At 44.1% G+C, this 21,912-nt stretch overlaps 1 protein-coding gene across 15 annotated transcripts in view; it reads left to right on the top strand.

Moving 5' to 3' along the window:
• Pard3 (par-3 family cell polarity regulator) overlaps positions 1-21,912 on the top strand; it is a 549,750-nt gene that overhangs the window by 411,065 nt on the left and 116,773 nt on the right. For all 15 annotated transcript variants that reach the window (XM_087595246.1, XM_087595248.1, XM_087595247.1 and 12 more), the window contains one exon: positions 1,129-1,365. In XM_087595246.1, the coding sequence (XP_087451372.1) occupies positions 1,129-1,365 (237 nt within the window). The remainder of the gene's footprint in view (positions 1-1,128; positions 1,366-21,912) is intronic.

Consider the following 21,912-nt stretch of genomic DNA (forward strand, 5'->3'; position numbering starts at 1 on the left):
TCTATGTACCAAGTAATTTAATAAAATCTTTAAATCAGTGAGATGATCATCTAAGGTCTGTTTTTAGCTTTTACGCAGGCAGTTTTTATTTCAGAATTTAATTTTACGGATGACTTTTCTGTCCTTGATCCCAGGATTCCATTCTATATGAAAAACCTTACATGAAAACCGTGTGCCTGATCTCAGATCTCCCCGCCAGGGACGGAAAAAGATGTGTGCGCTCATTCCAAAGTTTCACAGAGCTTCATATTTGTGTGACTTTCTTTGAAAAATATTTATTCATTATACATATACAGATGATAGAAGGATAAATTATATATATATATATATATATATAACTTTTTAAAGTCACTTTTTGTCTTAAAAAAAATCAGAAGTAATGCCCAAGTAGACTATGAGCATGTTAAGTATTTAAAAGCAGTTTGAGAGACCACGTCAAACTAATAAAACAACAGAAGATTCCCTTATAACACCTATGACTTTCCTAGCCGTAGGCTGTTGACCAGATTTATAACATCAGGCAATGATTTTTACCCATGGGGCAGACCTCAAATTGAATCAGAAAAGCAGAGTTGGCTGTATGTGTCTATGCACATGTGTGCACATACATGTAAGTGCCAGAGGTCCACATGCCTTCCTCCATCACTCTCCAACTTATTTTCTAGTCCATGGTCTTTCCGTGAAACTGCAGCTCACCGATTTGGTGGACTGGCTGGCCAGTGAGCCCCGGTAATCATCCTGTCTCTCCTGAGGTGGGCTCATGGGAGCCTGCCACCATGTTGGAGTGGATACTGAGGATCAGACTCTAATCCTCAGCAGCGAGCTCTTTGCTGAGCTATCTCTGAGGTACTGTGTTTTCATTTCATTTTTATTTTTTTATGTCAGCTAATCAGTGTGAGTTCACTTTATCACTGAGTCATGGACACAGACAAAATGATTATGCTTATGAACTTACGGCAATACATGGGAATCTAAAGTGTCTGTAAATTATCATTCATAATACACACCCCTCCCCCATAACCACAGGAACCAAAGTGCCTCTCACAGCAGAGTTCGATGGAGTTTCCTGTATTTGGTTCGTAGAAAAGAACTCCTTTCTCCTGCTCCAACGCTGTTCTCCTTTTACAGGATTCAAGCCAAAACTCGAGAATTTAGGGAGCGGCAAGCTCGAGAGCGCGACTATGCTGAAATCCAAGATTTCCATCGAACATTTGGCTGTGATGACGAGTTGCTGTATGGGGGCATGTCATCCTATGATGGCTGCCTGGCTCTCAATGCCAGACCCCAGAGCCCAAGAGAAGGTCACCTGATGGACACTTTGTATGCACAAGTAAAGAAACCTCGGAGCTCCAAACCTGGGGACAGGTAGGTGCTGGCAGTCACGGCTTTGCGTCTGTGTCAGCTATCTGCTGGTTCTGGACGAGGGAGAAGATTGCAAGTGCCTACTGTGAAATGCTGGTTATTAGCAGCCTTTAAAAAGCCATTATGTCTAAAGCTATCGAGTTGACACAAATCAATGGCTAATAGAGCAGCAAGAAGTTTTGATTGCTTTCCTAACAGTTCCAGGCTCGCTCGCCCTGCTCTTCCTGACCTTTTGACTTGAGGACCTGTCTCAGCTCAGATCACAGTCAAGCTCAAATGTAAGCTGTGTGTTCTCTTCTTGCTCGAAGGGCTTCTGGATGAGATAATTAAATGCAGGGACATACGCTTGGATTATGACTTAGAAGGTCCACTTTTGGGGTGGCTTAATTTTTACACTATGAAAGACTTAGTAAACATGAAATATAGTGCATCTATTCTACAAGAGGCTTGTTAACCACCAGAACAGCAGACAGAATGCTGATTGTGTTGTAATGGTTCTCTCGTTATTTAAACATTTAACTGGATCCATGAGTCTGTAAGCACTGGCATACACTTATTAAGGCTCTATGTACTGCTGGTGTCATTATTTCAAATGGCTATATACATATTTCTGATTTTAGCTGAAACAATCTTAGATGGATCTTTTCCCACCCCTCCCTTTATATACTCAAACACCATATGGAGTTTAGCTTTGAGGAGAATAATTCTCATTTCCTTTCATATCAAACACGTGCACACTATTGTCATAAACAATATGCCAATCGTGTTGTTAAAGTCGCTTATCGCTCTCTATGGCAGCTGGGCTCTGTAAATTATAAATGGTTTTACTTAAAAGCAATGTTTCTGAGGCATTTATGTGCATTAGGCTCGCCGGAGAGGCTTCTGAAACACTGATTATTTTGATGCTGTAGATTGAGGGTGGAGTCCAAGGACTTTGTTTCAACAATCCCCTGACTGATGCTGGTCCTACAGGTCGTGGCTTCTAAGTCCTCTGTATGACAGAGTTGGGGAATCTGGTGGTGTTTCCTTGCCACAACATTTGCAACAGTCCTTGCTTTACTAACTGACATAGAACTGGTAACAGAGTCATGCCATTACAGAAAGAAACATTGTTTTTAAAAGTAGCAGACAGGAACAACAGCTCCTGAGTGAGCTCATCCCAGGGAGGTTGTTTTGACCCTGCACCTCTGTTGTAGTTTACATTTTTCTTGATTATCTCAGAAAAATCTATTTAACATTGACTATAAGGAGTGATTCCTCTAACACGAACACTTGGGGTTACTCCTGCCTCTTCCCTGTGTCCCCCAGAAGGCTCATGTGTGTATTAACAGATACACTCAAGAATGTCAGAACTCAAGAATGAAGTTGTCATTGGTGGCAGTGACATTTTCTTTAAAAGCTTTTTGTCTCATCTCTGCTGTGATTGTAGAAGCTGACTGCAGAAGGTTAAGTGCCATCTAACGGCATCCCTCTGAAGCTCCTTTCTTGAGAGAAAGGACACCAAAACACTAGTGCTGCTTGCTAGTGACTCTCAGGGGTGCGGGTGGGGGAGGGACTAGAAAAAGATGGCCAAAGACTTACTGATGGCAGATAAACTAATTATCTGCACATCTCTGTCACCAAATTGAGAATCAGGAAAACAGGGAAAGGGCCTACAGCAGTTATAGTCAGAGAGGACAGCCAACCCCCCCCCCCCGCCCCCCAGCCCTGCTCATCATTGCCACAGACAACTGCTCTAAACCCCTGGGCTCCAAGAGTTGAAATCTAACCCGAGGCCTTCTGCCAGTCCTTAAATGGGATTATCATATTCAGAGTGTTCCCCATGCCTACTTGCAGCATCTAGTAGTCTCCTTTGACCTATTGTGCTAAACCTAGTCTGAAACAGGCCCCTGGCTCCTGCCCACCCACAGTCTACTTCACAGGGAGGAGTTGTGCCAAGCAGTAAGCATTTCTGAATCACACCTTTGACACTGCTTTCTTCCAAGTCCCTCAGCTTTACCAGGAGGGCCATGATTTATTTTTTGCAGGGAAAACAAAAGATCATAGACACTTGCTAATCCTTTAATGCTACATTCGCAGAGAATAAGATATCCATTAATGACTAATGGTGTTGCTACTTTTAGAAATGGCCTTCTTTCCTGCCTGCCAAGCTCTTTTTCATCCACCTGTTAGTGAACATGGATTTGCTTGGGAGCACGACATCTCCCATTGTCTTTCTTGTTTCTATAGAAAAGCTGTTCTCTCTTGGGTAGTATAGAAGCGGTTTTGTGAGAAAAGGCGATCTCTTGCTACTGCTCTGCCGCTGTAAATTGTTATAGTTATATTACTTAAATGTGTATAAAGAGAAAATGGGACTGAACTCCTGTGTAGGACCACCATATATCGAATGAAACCTCAGTCTTTGCAAAGTTAGACACAAACAAAACGACAAGCCTATTGCATTGCCGTGAACTGTGTTAACATGGCCAATAACATTTTTTTTCATTGTTTTACTTTATTAGTACAATGTGGCCCAAACCAATAGACACATTGGGTCTGATGGTGCACATTTCCTACTGCCCAGGCGGAAGTACTGATTCAATTCATCCATCCCTTTCTCCTGATTCCTTCAGCGCTCTTGTGAATTTGTGGCCCACGACCTTTGGCTCAAGTATCGTATTGACAAATCAGTTTTCCATTATCCTTAAGTTGAGACATTTCCTGGTGTCTTTCTGTTTGTAAAGTGAAATTCAGACAGTAACTTTTATTTAACGTGCCTGCAAGGTAGTCTAGAATATGCCTACGTGAACTTAAAAAAGTAATCATTCTGATAGAAATATGAACCTTAAGGCTACCTAGACAGGAATTTCCTCCGGCGAATAATGAACAGACGCTTGTCGACTGACTAAATGTCACCAAAGTTTGCAATGGTTATCTGTTGAACTTTGCTATGCAAATCGCTGCGTTTCTGGGGGACGAGGGCACTGCCGATGATCTGAAATGCACTTCTCAGACTTCCTTTGTTCGGTTGAAAAGAAGCCATCCACAGAACTCATTTGCTCAAACATTTTGATGGCTCTCATAGCCAGAAGTGTAGAAGCAACATGGGAAATACATTAAAAGCGTTACAGTTGGGAACACTTTCCCAGCTCAACATACTGTGTGTACAGTGGCTTCCTAGGAGGTGTACTTATGTCCTGAAATGCACTTGTGCCCCTTTAAGTGGGTCTGTAGGTGAACTCGTGCCCATGTTCATGCCCTAGTTACCTTCCCTTTTCTGCCGTTTGGTTTTGTGCGGTGTTCATTCCACCAGTGTTTACTGCATGTCTGACTGTATCTGCACATGTGCTAGTTCCCGATTACATGCTATAGTCATGGTACCACCTTCTAGTCTTTATGTCCTTGGTAGCAGTTTTATTTTTCACATTAGACACATGCTAAGTAGACAGACCCTAATCTGTCTTCTACATGAATAATTGGGCTTAAATTTACCATAATATTAATATGCTTCATATTTAGTCTAGGGACTTTGAAGGTTTAGGCATGGCCAGTGGTTCACTAATTTTGAATTTCCCTGGCTAAGAAAACTTCTTCTGTTGGCTGGAGTATCTTGGTTGGCCAAGAACCCTGTGCCGGATGCAGCACATATGACATAATTCCATCCTTCTCTGCGCTCTGGAAGATATCACCAGTTGCCTACCTTTTCCTTTCCATTATGGAACAAATCCTTGTTTTACTCTGATAGGTAAGCGACAAGCTTAACATTTCAACCTCTTAGATTCCCTGTGACTCATGCGACAGAATTATAACTAGTAAACATTGGAAGCAGCTGGCCAGGTGGGACCTCCTGTAAAGGTTGTTTTTACCTGATTCGGGAATCCTGTGATGGAGGCTCTTTCTAGCTCATCTGAACTATAAGGCTACATGGACTTGCTCTTTAGTGTTTCTCTTTTTTTCTACCTGGATCTTGGCTAGGTGCTCTAGGTTTGGCTTTACTTGAGAAGACCGAAGGGAAAGCTACATGAAAGTATTTCCGGTCCTAACTTGCCCAGCCTGGCTGCTTGTTGACTTGGGAAAAAAAATCAATCAATCTTGCTGCTTAAGTTGCCACCTTGAGATTTCTTTTTCAAGTAGCTGGACACTAGGTTGGATTTAAGGAACTGTGTACAGAAGTGCTCAGAGAGAAGCCCTGCTTTCCTCCTGCCCTCCTCCTACCCTCCTCTTCCTCATTTCCTCTCTTACCCCTTGCCTGTCTCCTCTCCTCTGCTCCTCCTCCTCCTTTTTAAAGACATAATCTTATGTATCCCAAGCTGACCTAAAACTCACTATGTACTCAAGGCTGACCTTGAGCTTCTCATCCTCCTGCCCACACCCCAGAGCTGAGACTACCTGATTCAAGCCACATTTTACCAACTGAATGTTGGCCAGCAGAAATACCCTGTAGCTGTTGAAGGCACTTTTAGACCCTAACTCCCATACTATAGTATCCATATACTATAACGTTGGAGGCAGTTGAGGTCATGAACTTCATCTATGGCACCAGGCTTTCCTGGGTTTTGTTCTGTGCTCTTTCCTCGTGAGCCGTGCCTTCTGGTTCCTTCCCTTCACCTGTGAAATGGGCTATCACTAGCATTTGCCCATAAGGCTTGGGAAAGGTTTTCTCTGTTAATAGCAAGTTAAGTGCTTAGCCCTGTGCCCTGTGCACCATAAACACTGTTTCAGAATTTGTGTTACAATTGTTATCTACACGATGGGATTTTACTCTCAAGGAACCACATTGTCTCCACATGGACACAGAAAACAGTGGATGAATTGAATGAATATAACTGAGGGATGACAGCTGGTAACTATTTCCTTCAAAAATAGAAACTTAAAGGATAGGTACCCCTGACTCATTGGTAAGTTGGACATGGGGTGGCAAATTTCAGTTAGGGTCTCTCAGTCAGTTTCAGTTTGTTTGTGAGAGTCTTCACTTTGTGATTTTCTGTGGAATCCATCTCTAGTCTTCATGGTCTCTTTTCATGGAATGCCTAGTAATACCTTGCCTCTGAGTTTCTAACAACTGTTCAAGCTCCACTTGTCTCTAGACATTTCTGTCTACATTAGGTAGGCCCCCAGGGGAGCTAGCAGCAGGACCCATGATTGTAACTGTCAGAGATAGACTGTAGTCTAGGGCTGAAACAACTTCCATCAGCTGGTGTAGTAAAGGCTTGATTCCCAATCTATGGAATCCAGGCCAAGGCACAGCTGGGAGTGAATCCCTGAGAGGATTGTGGGACCTTGGGCTTTTACTCTCTTTGCTTCCTGTCCTCCAGGTAGTAAGTTGCTGTTCACCTACACAATGGAAAATGCCAGTTTTAAAAGAAAGGCAAGGTGAGAGGTTGAGACAAGGTCTCACATATCCCAGGCTAACCTCAAACTAAGTGAGCATCCAGTCATGACTTTGAATGTGTCAGCCACCTGCCTTTACCTTCCAAATGTTGGACATGTGCCACCAGGTCCAACTTATGCAAGTACCGGGAACAGAACCCAGGGTTTTTGCATGCTGGGCAAGAACTCTACCAAATGAGCTTCACCTGCAACTCTCTGTATACCGTATACCTCTGCCTTTGTACAGAGAAAACCTTTTTACAAACTGATATTCGAGGGATTTGTTTCACTACTGCCAAGCTGCCATGTAGGCTATGTTCTAGAATAGCTGTCAAATTTTAGGGTGTGCACAGAGAACCCAAAGTACCCCTCCCATCTCACCATGAACAGTATAAAAGGTTTACTTTTCAAAGTGGGACCTGTTCCCAGAACTGACTGGGAAGGAGGACTATAATCCCCAGTAAATGAACCCACTGCAACAACCTCTCCCAGGAATGCTGATCTCATAGGAATTCTGATCTTATAGGCCTGCCTAATCACTGTTTAACCCAGTTGTACCAGGTTTACTGGTGAGCCTTGTGACTTTTTGGTGTTACAAGTTTCTCAACTGTTATACCCTAGTGAAGAAGAGTGTCCTAGTTAGGGTTTCTGTTGGTGTGATAAAACACTATGAGTGAGAGAAACTTGGTAAGGAAAGGGATCATCTGGCTTATACTTCCGGGTAACAGTCCGTCACTGAGGGAAGTCAAGCCAGGAACCTGGAGGCAGAAACTGATGCAGAGGCCGTGGAGGAATGCTGCTTATGGCTTACTCCCCATAGCTTGCTCAGCCTGCTTCTTTATAGTACCCGGGCCACCAGAGGTAAGGCTCTACCCACAGTGAGTGAGGACCTCCCAGGTCAGAACACGCCCGAGTGCCTGCAACTGACTTATCCAAATTGGGAACACGAATTACCTGAGCTATCAAAAGGAAAAACATGCATGGGTCTCTGGCATGAGCTAGTGTCACTAACATCTGTTAACTGTAAAGCTGTGAGGGAGCCATCATCATCACTGGACACAGCTCATCCCATTTGGAGTTCACCTTGACTAAACCATTTTATTAAGCCCCAGTCTTGGGTTTGGGATGCTATCCCTGTCCTTCACGAAAGGTTTCTTAACAATACAAGGTTTCTTCTCTTACAAGTTACACAGTCCCACGTAGGAAGTTTAGCGTGCTCCGAAACGTAACAGAGATCTGCTGTTCAGTAAGCCGTGGTCAGTAACGAATTTTTATTTACTTGGGGACACCATGCTTTCTGCTTTTGTATTCAGATTCTGAACTCCTCTGAGGCAGCTCCAGTGGACTTTTGCTTACTGTCATCATGAAATCATTTGCCACCAAAAAATGCATTGTCCTCAAATATAATTGAAATAAAGCAGGAACTATGCTGTTACAAGTCTAAATGCAGGAAAATAGTAGGCCAGACTCCGTGAGCTTGCCTAGGACGCCTTAATGGAAGCATAAATACCATAATCATGTGCATTTTGCATGCATTTTACCATGAAGGGGAAAATGCCAGTTTTAAAAGAAAAGACCTTTGTGAACTTATTCCCCACTCCCCACTAAAACTGGAATCCCGTTGAGTCAAAAAGAAGTCTGGCAGGCACAGAACAAAACTAATTTTCTGAGATACAGGCAGTTATTAGACGTGTGCCCTTTGGAAAATGTTGGGTCATATAACAAAATCGCCTTTGCTATTCAAAAAGTCAAATGGTACTTCACCTCCGCTCACCATCGTTTATCTCTGCTTTTCCTGAAATGTGAGAAGGTAGTCCCAGAAAGGGGTGAAAACCAAGCCAGCAAGTCTGTAAGGGCCATCTCTATCCTGTGTGCCATCAGACCCGGGCCTGTGCCTACAGAGGGTCTGTACTACCTCCACCTGCTTATTTCTGATGCTGGCCGCTCCTTTAGATCTATCCTCTGCCTGTGCTCTCAACTGTACCACTCAAGTCAAGTTCCTCCTCCTCTCTGGGGAGAGGACCTACCCACACCTGCACCTGATTTATTCCTGCTGCTTGTTTGCTGAAGGCTAGCAGCTTTCATTCCCAGTCAACTCTGGGAAACCAATGTCCTATACTGTCACCAGTGACTTCTCCTGGGGACAGAACCTTTCTGCTGTAGCACATCACAGGTACCCGTCAGTTTGCCAAGCTAAGGCATTCTGAGTCTCTTTCCCTTCTGTAGCACTGCCTCAGTGGCCATTAGGAATCTCTCAGCATTCTCCTTGTCCTTTGTGTCTCCAGTCTTGCTCTTGACAAGTCCCTACTTCAACCACTACCTGGGGTTTTGAACCTAAAATAAAATCTAACTATGCCTTGCCTTTATTTGAGACTATTCTGTAGCTTATGGCCAAAATGTAACCTATTGCCCTTAGCATGGGGCATTGGCTTCCCCAGTGTCTTAGTTAGGGTTTTACTGCTGTGAACAGACACCATGACCAAGGCAAGGCAATATTTAATTGGGGCTGGCTTATGGGTTCAGAGATTCAATCAAGTATCCTCAGGAACATGGCAGCATCCAGGCAGGCATGGTGCAGGCAGAACCTTCTTAATCTGAAGGCTGCTAGTGGAAGAATGACTTCCAGGCAGCTAGAGTGAGGGTGTTAAAGCACATCCATAGTGACACACCTGTTCTAACAAGGCCACATAATGCCACTCCCTGGCCAAGCATATTCTAACCATGACCCCCAGCTTCCAGGTTCAGGCCCCTCTCCTGTCATATCGTATTGGTTCCTTCTCTTTGCTAACTTGTTATCTCTACCTGGCCTCTTTGGTCCCAGAAAAATGACTAAGAATAAATGCATAGGCTGTAACCTTTGGCTTGTTCCCCAACTAGCTTGTAACTTATATAACCGGTTCATTCTAGTCTATGTCTGCTGCATGGTTGGTTACCACTCCCCAGCTTCATGAGTCCAACTTCCTCAGAGTTTAGGGCAAATCTCCCACTCTTGAATCTTTCCTAGAATCCTCTCTCTCTTTCTGCCGGATATCCCACCTTTTATTTCTGGCCTCTGCTAATAGGCCTACAGCTTTTTTATTGAAAGGTGATGCTTCTGCACAGCACATAAGAGATTCTCTCTACAATTAAAAGTGTAAAAGTGTGAACCTAATCACAGTTAGGTACACAGGCTGGCTACATGGCTTTTCGGTGTTGCAAGTTCCACAGTGGTTATATTTTGGTGAAGAAGAGTGTCCTAGTTTGGGTTTCTGTTAGTTTGATAAAACAGCATGACTGAAGCAACGTGGGGAAGGAAAGGGATTATTCGGTTTATAGTTCCAGGTAGCGGTCCATCGCTGAGGGAAGTCAAGTCAAGAAACTGGAGTCAGGCACTAATGCAGAGGCAATGGAGGAGTACAGCTTACAGGTTTTCTCCCCATAGCTTACTCAGCCTGCTTTCTTATAAAATTCACCACCATCATCCCAAGGGGTGGTACTGCCCACAGTGAGCTGGGCTCTCCTGCATCAGTCACCAGTCAAGAAATGCACCACTGGCTTGCCATTAGCTAGTCTGGTGGGGAAATTTTCTCAATTGTTTGTTCCCTCTTCTAAAATGACTCTCGCTTGTGTCAAGCTGACCTGAAACTAGCCAGCACACAAAGTGAGCAGCTCCCGTTCACCACGCTGCCCATTACAGTTAGAGATCCTGCAATTAGAACAAAGGCTGAGGTGACACAAACAGCCCAACAGATGAAACTGCGAAAGTAATGGAGCCATAAATAAGGTCATGGCTAATCTTAAAGACGTTTTGTTTAATTCTTTTTGTTGATTAGCGTTGCCCGAAACCACAATTTGTTTGTAAAAGTAATCTGGGGTGGGGGTGGGGGTTGATTATTTATATATTTATTTCTGCCTGAGGGAGTACTTAGATATTCTACAGAATTGTGGGGCTAAATGAAAACTATTTTAGACTTTGGTAATCATCAGTAAATTGCCCCCAGCAGAGTGTGCTCATTCGGTCTTAATGTCTTTCTTGTCACAGGGCCCTGAACTTGTGGGACTTTGGTGATGAGCTATCATTGCTGCTGTGGCCAAAGTCTACTCTGTCTGTGTGGCACAGTGTGTTACTTTAGTGTCTCGCACATCTTAGTACCCCACTTCCCATGCACTGTGGTACAATAAGCCATCTTTCTCTTTCTGGCTACCCCATTTCTGCATCCCTTCTACAATTCAAACTTGAGGCTTTAAGTGCCAATCTTACTGGTATTTAGTGATGTTGGGCTGCTGTCGTTTCCTCTTTTGCTCCTGCAGAAGGATGGAATATTAGTCTACTATTAATATAAATTCATGAGGATTTATGTGGAGCCCTGTGGTGAGATGCATTTTCAGCTTCTTGGGAGACTTTATCGAGCCCTGAATCCACAATCCATTTTTAAATTAACTCCCCAGATGTTCCAGGGCCCTTCCTTGGGCACTGAAGTCCTCCCATGGATGTTTGACTACCCTGCAACTCCTTCTTCACTCTTTCCTTTTCCATGATCTCTTCACTAGCCGATCCCATGCGTCTGAAATAATAGCACTAATTGATTTAAAAGGAGGTTTTTCTTTTCCAATCAAAGAAATAGCTAAGTTGTCCATCGCTCCTTTCACCCAGCCTGTATACATGAAGATGTGGAAAAAAAGGAACTTCCTAGACTGTTACAGGACAGATAAATAGAAATTATCTGAAGATACATTTTGATACATTATAGAAAACAGACTCAAATGTTAAAAAAAATGAATGTATGTTAGTGTGCAGAAATGTTCCTTTTCTTTTTTGAGACAGGGTCTTATGTAGTCCCAGCTGACCTTAAACTAGCTATATAGCCAAGAATAACCTTGAACTCCTGAACCTCCTGCTTCTACCTCCCAATTGCTAGGAATACATTAACTACTTTGCCTAGTTTATGAGGTGGGGGTGGGGAATCAAACCCAGGCCTTTGTACATGCTATGAAGGCCCTGTATTTACTGACTTACATCTCCAACCCCAGAAATATATGTTCACACAATTAACATTTTTAAACGGAATTTTGTGTATAGCTTTGCCTTTTGTAATCATTTTTATCCCTCTTTAAATGAACTGTGTTACTGAGTCCTCAGGGACATAGCAGTGCTCCCCTACTGTGATGGTTTATTGTTTGTCAACTCAACAGGATCTAGAATCACTCCCCTGATGAATCTTTGGGCATGTCCGTGAGGTATTATCTAGATTAGGTTAAATGGGGAGGTAAGACCCCAAGGTAAACATGATTGGTGCTGTAGTCTGGGCTTTGGTAGCAGATGTGTTACAAGGAGAAGTCAAAGGGAGCACAGACATTGTCCCTCTTTGCCTTCTGACTATAGATACAATGTAACTATGTCTAAGGCTCCTGCTGCCATTAGATCCACATATGGTAGGCTGCACTCTTAAATAGTGAGCCTAAATAAACCCCTCCTTCTTTAAGCTGCTTTTTCCCTTTTCTTCCTTCCTTTCTTTCCTTCCTTCTTTCTTTCTTTCCTTCTTTCTTTCTTTCTTTCTTTCTTTCTTTCTTTCTTTCTTTCTTTCTTTTTCTTTTTTACCCACAGCAAAGTACACTAACATAACTAAACCCCAAATAAAATACCTGAGGATCATAGAATTGTCTCCAGAGAGATTCCTTTTGGAGGGAGAGGTTTTGTTTTTTGTTTGTTTGTTTGTTTTTTGTTTTTTTTTTGTTGTTGTTTTTTTAACCTTTCACTACACATACAAACCATAGGTATGTAGTAGGCAAAAGGGCAAGGGCTTACACACAGGTTCTCATTTTTCCATCACTTTACTGGCATTCCTGATGACCTCACCAGAGAAACCTGCTGGTCATATCCAGCTCAGGGGCAGGTAACCTCACTAAGACATGGATCCTATCTGAGTTTGGAGCAAAAGAGCCAACCAAGTGTGACTTCAAACAAAACTGTAAACAGTACAAATGATGCAAAAGCATTAGCTTTCTGACAGGGTAAGTTTATCTGGACCACTGTGTCTCCAGTCTCAAGTCCTGAAGTTGGGAGGTCGCAGCTGGTAACATGAGTTTAAACAATGAGTTTGTAACAGAAACTGAAGCTGACCAAGGATAGACTGGTTTCTAATGATCCTTTTGTCTCCTTCCTTCCTTTGTCCTGTACATTTAAGCTCTGGGATTATTTAAAGGCTTCAATGCTTTGAACAAGCCCAAACTCTATGGCTTAGCTGAGAATTCCTGGAGATCAAGGCAGCTCTTAAAATGCTATTCTTTCCTGGCCTCTCGCCAATAATTATGGATGGCAATGTAGACAGAAATGAATAAGAACTGCAAATAACTACATAATTCATGTACATTGTAGGTAATAGAGGATTTTTTTGAGGATGCATTTGAAATGGCATGAGACGGGCTTGGGTGTGAAGATGAGTAGACTTGTATCCTAGCACAGAGTTGGGGGTAAGGATGAGGAGACTTGTATCCTAGCACAGAGTTGGGTGTAAGGATGAGTAGACTTGTACCCTGGCACAGAGTTGGGGGTAAGGATGAGTAGATTTGTATACTAGCACAGAGTTGGGGGTAAGGATGAGTAGACTTGTATCCTAGCACAGAGTTGGGTGTAAGGATGAGTAGACTTGTACCCTGGCACAGAATTGGGGGTAAGGATGAGTAGACTTGTATACTAGCACAGAGTTGGGTGTAAGGATGAGTAGACTTGTACCCTGGCACAGAATTGGGGGTAAGGATGAGTAGACTTGTATACTAGCACAGAGTTCAGTGTAAGGATGAGTAGACTTGTATACTAGCACAGAGTTGGGTGTAAGGATGAGTAGACTTGGTACCCTGGCACAGAGTTGGGGGTAAGGATGTGCAGACTTGTATCCTTGCATAAAGATGCACATTTTAAATGTGCCTTTCAACTGAACCTTTAGTAATTGGTTTTTCCTTTCTTCCCCACCTCCCCATAAACACCCCAATTCATTAGTGTAGCCAGAGTGCTTTCTAAGTTCTTCTCTCTTGGTGTCAAGTTGGACCACAGGGTTCAGTATGTCAATAGGAGATGCAGAAGCAGGTTGACCCAGTGGCAGAAGCCTGGCTTTCTAAGAGTGTGGGATGCCTGGGCTGTGTCCTCAGTGGAGGAAAGCTATTCTATATATGAGAATGGGGCTGAGTTTTGACTGGAAGGCATCTAATTGAAGTACAAAATTCAGATCACCCTGGTGTTTGTCGGGTTTCCATGTCTGTGACGGATAAACAAACAGATCATCAGCTTAAAAATGAGAAGAGGTTAATCTGGCTCTCAGCTTTTGAAGCTTCAGACAGTAACTGGGGAGACCTAGTGCTTTTAAGCCACTGTGAGAGATCCTCATCTCATGTCAGGAGGGCAAGGATAACCACACTACTTACCTCATAGCTGGGTGTGGAGCAATAGCAGGGGCTAAAGGTTGCCCTGGTGGCACTGTCTAAGACAAACTCCCAGTGAACGGACCCTCCTCTGAGAGATTGCAATACTTCCCAGCAAGACCATGGGCTGGAGACCACGCCTTTTAGGATGTGGCCCTTGGATGACGTTCACCCAAACTGCTGCTCCCTTGCTGTTCAGCTAGGCTGACTGGCTAGTGAGGTCCAGGATCCTCCAGTTGCCACCTTCCCAGTCCAGGCATGTAGTTCCCTCCACCATATCCAAATTTCACGTGGGTGCTGGGGATCTGAACTCAGGACTGACAAGTACCTTACCAACTGAGCTCAGAGTTGAAAAATAAAACAAAACTGTCTTTCATCTTTTACTGCCCCTCTTCTCTTCCTCCTTCTCTTCCTCTTCCTTCTCCCCCCTCCCCATCTCTCCTTCACCATCACAACTATCACTACCTCCTCTTCCTCTTCCTCTTCTTCCTCCTCCTCTTCTTCCTCCTCCTCTTCTCCCTCCTTCTCCCCTTCCCATCCCTCCTCCACCATCACAACCACAACTACTGCTACCTTCTCCTCCTCTTCCTTCTTCTTTCCAGTTCTTGTTTTAGAGAACGGCAGTTTGAATCTTACAGTAGTGTTAACCTTGTTAACAGACAGGTTTGATATCCAACACCCTGCCCTGTTTGTAACTAATCCTGATGTGAGCTAACTTTTTTAAAAATTTTTATTAGATATATTTCTTTACTTACGTTTCAAATGTTATTCCCCGTCCCTGTTTCCTGTCCATAAGCTCCCACTCCTTCCCCTCCCCCTCCCCCATACGGGTATTCCCTCTATACATCCCCCTTACTGTCCCCCCATATTCTCCTGCACTGGGGGGGGGTCCAACCTTGGCAGGACCAAGGGCTTCCCCTTCCCCTGTTGCCCCAACAAGGCTATTCTCTGCTACATATGCAGTTGGAGCCCTGGGTCAGTCCACGTATAGTTTTTTGGTAGTGGTTTAGTCCCTGGAAGCTCTGGTTGGTTGGCATTGTTGTTTTTATGGGGTCGCAAGCTCCTTCAACTCTTTCAATACTTCCTCTAATTCTCCCCAGTTAGCTAACTGTTTTAAAGGGGTAAATGGCTCTCTGGTTATTTGCTGAGACTTCCTTTACTGCTAGTATCCCTTCCTGACTTTCATGTCTTGTCCGTTCTTGAAAACCTTTAACCATCAAGGGGCTTCCAGTACTGCGCACGTACATACCTGCGGGTTTCAAGAACCTATGCTGCCAAAGAGCAGAAATTATTATTAAATCAACGTTCCTGCTGTCTGTGGACACTGCTAATGAGCCCCAGTGTCAGGGGAGGATCCAGGGCCGACACACATGGAAGCCATCCCTGCCTTCTCCTCAGCACTGGAGAGATCAGCATGTGCAGCCCTGGATACGCTTCTCAGGGACGAATGTCTCTCTTGGCTCTTTCTGGATCCTTCCCACGCTTGCTCCTTTCGACCATACGAGTCTCCAAGTTTCCTGTTTGAATTTCCGCTGGAAAGCCTCCGAGACTCACAATGGGCAGAAGGGCAGCTGGTGAAGTTGCCAGGGAGACAAGGCAGGTGACAAGCCGGTGGGCCTTCAGATTCTGGGGTCACAAGAACTCATCCCTTGAGAAAGAAGAAGCCCAAGTGTTTTGACAGAAAGTGCAACTTTCTCTAGAGCGCTCACCTGGAACATGATTGGCTGTCTGTGAGGGGCCATCTCTGTGGCCACAGCAGCATTGGGGGTGGGCAGGCAGAGGCAGAAGACATTGTTTCAGGAAATGCAAATGACTTCCAACTGTGTGCTTGCCCACTCCCTGTCCACCTTCCATACATAGGGTTTCCTGCTAATATTTTGACATCACACCGTGCATGTGACATACTGCCAAGGATTACCATGTCCAGTGTGAATTAAGTTGCATTTAAAGCAGGGGTTTCTAAAAGTCTGCATTGTTCATTGTTATATTCCGATATCTGTACGCCACTCACATATGTTTATATAAATTAAGAAATGAAGGTCAGTGAGCTGGCTTTGGAGATTAAAAGCACTTGCCTACAAGATGTGCTGACGACCTGAGTTCAGTCTCCAGGACCCACAGATAGAAGGAAAGAACTGACTTCTGTCATTGTCCCTGACCTCAGCATGTCCACCTTAGTGTACACACACACACACACACACACACACACACACACACACACGCGCGCACACACACACAAGCTTCTGTAGTCTGATATGCATATAGCTGCTGCAAAGGGCCTGTTTTAGAAACGTAAACATTTTAATTGTTAAAGTCACCTTTTATACGTGCCTGCCTACAATCTTAACTACTCGTGAGTCTGAGACAGGAGGGTCTCTAAAGCTCACGAGTTGGAAGTCAGTCTGGAAAACATAGCAAAGCCCTTTTGCTTATTAGGAGTTAATTTTGTAAGCGTCCTTGTCTGCGTGGAGCTTTCCTCACTGGCAGGAGATTGGATGTGATGATGCTGGACCGTGTGGTATGATGTGGTATGTTGTAGGTAGTGAGTGCACATCCATGAACGGTGCCTGGAGCAGCTGTGGCTTGTCTCTAGACTGTCTCCCACAGGCTATGCGTTCATTGGCCTGAGGTGACATTGGGAACTGGGGGAAGTTAGATTTGGGCACACTCTTCCTCTCTCTCTCTTCTCCCAGTATTCCATGAGCTGGTCCAGCCTTCTCTGCTCTTTGCTCGTGCCGTGGAGTGCTTACAAGCCCAAAGGAAAGGGCCAGGGTTTCATATCACGCACTGAGGTAAATGGGACCCCACCTCGTAAATGGGTTCTCTCAGGCTTTGAGTCACAGTGATGGCAAGCTGTCCGTTAAAGTCATTGGACAGCCGCCACCATCAGCAGCAGCACACAGTGTCTTCACTCTCAAGTTTTAAGGACATTTAGGAGTAAACTCATTGGCTGTGTTGATTGCTTTTGTCTGTGTGGTAGGTGATAGCTCTTTGCATATTTTTTAGCATCCTTCTTGTGTAAATGCTTGTTTTAGACTTTTCTGCTTTGAGTTTTTCTGAGACAATTGACGTCTGCTGCTCAGTGCCAGTGTTGAAATACTCATTGCCCTGGACAGTTGATTGATCTCTGTAATTAGGAAGCAACATAGTCTGCAGTAATTAGGTATAGTCTTGAAGTTGAATAGCCTACAATTAATATCCAAAGCAGGCGGCTCAGGTGCACAGGATTTGGTGTTAGAGGACGTCAGCAAAGGCTGCAGGATGGGCTGAGCAGTTTCTCCTGCACCCTGCAATGCTTCCTGCATGCAAGGCTTGCTCGAGTCTCTTCACCAGCTCCCTCCTGGAAGTGTGGAGCGGAGTGTTAGCTCTACGGTCTAGCTAAATAATATCAGCGTTGTAAATGCCTCGTGCATGACGATTACTCCACATAACATTGACTGTTAATAACTAGATAATAACCCACTATAGATACTTTTTTTTCTGAAAAACAGGACAGGTTCTGGCTTGGACACAACACACGAAATATGAGAAGGCCACACTTTATTCTCATAACTATGTCTTTACTGCCACACTGGGTCCACTTGTGTGGGTGGGTTCAGCTGCCTTCGTGCCTTTAAATTAGACCCAGAACAAGCTAAACACCCGTCAAGGACTAAATTAATAGATTTGGGTTGTTTTAATTAGCTAGGTGTGATTTAAAGGTTGCTGAAATCAAAAAGGCTTATTCATTTTTCATCAATAATCATTTGCCTTAATATTTCATTAGAACCTGCTGGCTTGCTGGCTTCCTTCTGGGCTTTGATTCATTGCAACTGCAGATAGCATTTCCTCCCTCTTTCCTCGTTCTGAACTGTATACTTTCATCTCCAAGACACTGTCAAGATGTTTCCAACATTCTATGGCCATTCTAATTGAGCATACTTAAAAAAAAAAATCTGTACTTTACTAAGGCTAAGAATTCTAGGCTTGCTTTCATCTCTCTCTCTCTCTCTCTCTCTCTCTCTCTCTCTCTCTCTCTCTCGTGTATGTGTGTGTGTGTGTACACATATATCAGCAGTTCCTTCTCATCATTTGAATGGCTAATAATGTATAAATTTTCCATCTCACGTGTCTTGAGAGTCAAGGCCAAGTCCTTTGTCATAAATGTCAATAGGGACTTGTGTTTGGACCCTGCCATCATTGGACAAAGAACAAAGCATCTTGTGTGTGACACTCTGGCTGAGATCTCACCCTGCACATGTGCCTGGCCTCATGAGTGGCCAGCTTGCCCATGTCCACTCGGATTGGAGCAGCTGCGTTGCCACCTACAGAGGACCGTGCCGACAAAGGCAAGCTGAGAGATGGGTCTCAGAGTCCAGATGTCTGTCCAGTGTGGAACTTTCTTCTAGAACCAGGCGATCCTGTCAACAGTGCACTCAGAAACAGGGACCAGACAGGACATCTTGGCTAGGAGAAATCTAGCTGAGATGGCTTAAAGCCCCAGATTTCAAGTACTTTTTACAAAGTTCGTGGGAAGTAATATCTCATGTTTGCTGAGAGCAACTAACCTAAAATATAGAACCACAGTGTAGACTGAAGTTCTGGCCAGCACTGACAGGAAGAGCAAGAAAATAAAATAGGCAAGAAAGTAAATACATGAACACTTCCCATTTCCTCCAGACTGACTGTGAAACATCCCGTGTCTTAATACCTATGCTGACTGGTTTGTACAGAGATTATTAACTGCTCGCTGTACCAGCCATGATGCTAAGTAAGAATTACAAACTGTTCAGGAAACGGAGATTTGTGTCTTTCGATTTTTTGGCAAATGCATTCAAAAGCAAATATATTTACTAATCTGTACTCTTTTAAAATTTTTTATTGATTCCCAGAAAATTGAATATTGGCCTCCCTGTATTAAGATTTCTGTTCCAAAAGTGTGTCTTAAAAAAATTACCTTTAATCCTAGCACTCAGGAGGCAGAAGCAGAGAGATCTATATGAGTTCCAGGCAAGCCAGGTCTACATCTAAAAAAGGAAAGAAGGAAGGAAGGAAGGAAGGAAGGAAGGAAGGAAGGAAGGAAGGAGGGAAGGAAGGAAGGAGAGAGGGAGGGAGGGAGGAAGGAAGAAAAGAAACCTGATGAATTTGCTTGCTTTGCAAATAAAGATGTAAGTTTCATCTCTAGCACCCACACAAAAGCCAGGTGTGTTGTGTATGCCTTTGTAATCCCAACACTGGGGAGATGGAGATACAGGATCCCTGTGGCTCCCTGGCTGGCCAACCTATCCTATTTGGCCAGCGCCATACCAGTGAGACACCTGATCTATAAAAACAAGGTAAAGAGCATCTCAGGTTGACCTCTGGCCTCCACATGAATGCCCACAAGTGCATGCGCACCTGCACACACATGCGCAGACAACACAAAATGAAAGAACCACCAGCACACATACAATAGCTACTTAGACTGAGGAAGGTGGCTCTTTTAGTGGCTGTACTTCCTGCAAAACAAAAAGCGCTTTGTTCCTATCATGTTAGAGTCCTATGACTTGCTTTGGATGACTACGTATATTGTAAACATTTTATTCTTCTGATACTGTTTGAGATTCCTGGAATATAAACTGTCCTTTATTGGGCCTGGCCTTTATCCTTGTGATACCCTCTGCCTGCCTTTCCCACAAGCAAGGAGTGAGCTCTACCAAGAGTGGCTTTAGATTCAGATCCAGTTCTGTGCCCCCCCCCCTTTTTCCCTAGTTGTTTGGCAAGTTCTTGACCTCTCTGGGCCCTGTTATAATCATCTCTCTTTCTCCTCTCCCATCCCATTGTTGGAGCATATGTCAGCTGTGTCCTGCTTTTTATATTTAGAAAATCTGGTCTTTCTAAGCGTGTATTTTGACCACTCTGGAAACTAGCAGACTAAAAGAAGTACAGGCAGTAGTTCTGATGGTAACCGTCTTCCAGTCTTCTGGGAGAACAACAGACGGACGTAAATAACACAACCGGTTTTATTGACCATGCTGTTTATTTTAATAGCTGGGCCAGACTGGTTTGATTGACTTTTTAAAAATCTGGTATGTGTTTTGCCATATGGACAAAGCCGTAGCTGAAGTGCCAAGCTAATAAACCTTCTCTTCCCTGCCAGTGAGCCATGAAAGTTGTTAGCAAAATGTTTTATCTTGAATGGATCCATTTTCCAAGATCTTGGTAACAGAAGCGATCATCTTAAGGGATAAAGTGCAGCTTATTTTCCATCAGTCATGGAGAATTTGTTGCACGGAAGAACCGTACACAAGCCCCATGTGCAGTGGTTGGGGTTTGCCTATTGTTCCCCAACGCTGCTAATGCCTGAACTTGCAATGTCCTCTTACTCCTTCCCAGGTTAGTTGTTAAGGACTAAAGTGGGCTCATGAGTATTCTGCAGGGCTCTCCTCATACGTGCCTCTGATTGGTTCATCTACAGTCACATGACCACACTCGCATTCCCGGGTTTAGAGTAAGGCCCCACATATGGGCCTCTGATTGGTTCATCTATGGTCATGTGACTGCCCTCGCATTCCCGGGTTTAAAGTATGGCCCCTCGTACGTGCCTCTGATTGGTTCATCTACAGTCACATGTCCACCCTCACATTCCTGGTTTTAAAATATGGTCACCCTCACTGTGGTCTTATTTCCCTCTTTACACTGCAGAATGGGAACGACCACAAGATTGGAACTTTCAGCAATGGCCAGGCATGCCTCATGCTTCCATTCTTTGGGGGATATAGCCTTCTAGGTGTTGAAAAAATGGTTGGTTCCTTTGGTTTCCTTGGCTTTCTAGTTTTCTACGCTGGAAAGTTAATTCAGGACCACTACATCCTATCATTGCCAGGCAGGGTAATGCCTTCAAATGTCTTGTGGTTCTTCTTTCTGCCAAAGACTTCTTTCATCCGTTTACTTCTTTCTTGTTTACATTTCCCCTTGCAAATGGCTCCAACCCCTAACTTCAGATGTCTGTCAAATCTGCACCAGTAGCCCATCTTTTCTGTGTCAACACTCACCCTTCAGCACCCACTTCTCTTTGGCTGTTTTATGCTCCTCTCCCTGGCCAACATTGCCAGCTCACCTTTTGGAGGGTCTATCTCCTCCTTCGTACCCGCAGCTCTAAAGTACTGACGCTTGATTCTTCGTCTCCCTGTCACTTAGACACAGCTGAAATTCCCTGTAGTAGTTGATTCATTTCAAGTTGCAGACCTGACTTCAAGCGTAGCTCTCAGAACACATCACCAATTCAGAAGTTATCTCTTTATTGTTATGCCGGTGGCCGCTCCTCTGTCCCCTCTCCCTGGGTTCTTTTTTTTTTTTTTTTTTTTTTTTTCAATTTTCTCTTTTCTTTTTTTTTTTTCTTTCCATCTTTATTAACTTGAGTATTTCTTACTTACATTTCCCCTTCCTGGTTTCTGGGCCAACATCCCCCTAACCCCTCCCCTTTCCCTTCTATATGGACTTCCTCTCCCCATCCTCCCCTTACTGCCCTCTCCCCCAACAATCCCGTTCACTGGGTGTTCAGTCTTGGCAGGACTGAGGGTTTCCCCTTCCACTGGTGCCCTTACTAGGCTATTCATTGCTACCTATGAGGTCAGAGTCCAGGGTCAGTCCATTTATAGTCTTTGGATAGTGGCTTAGTCCTGGAAGCTCTGGTTGGTTGGCATTGTTATTCATATGGGGTCTCAAGCCCCTTCAAGCTCTTTCAGTCCTTTCTAAGATTCCTTCAACGGGGGTCCTGAGTGAGGTAACCCAATCACAGAAAAACACACATGGTATGCACTCATTGATAAGTGGCTATTAGCCCAA

Source organism: Rattus norvegicus, chromosome 19, assembly GCF_021556685.1.
Source record: "Rattus norvegicus strain SHRSP/BbbUtx chromosome 19, alternate assembly SHRSP_T2T, whole genome shotgun sequence".
In the NCBI taxonomy this organism is placed as follows: domain Eukaryota; kingdom Metazoa; phylum Chordata; class Mammalia; order Rodentia; family Muridae; genus Rattus; species Rattus norvegicus.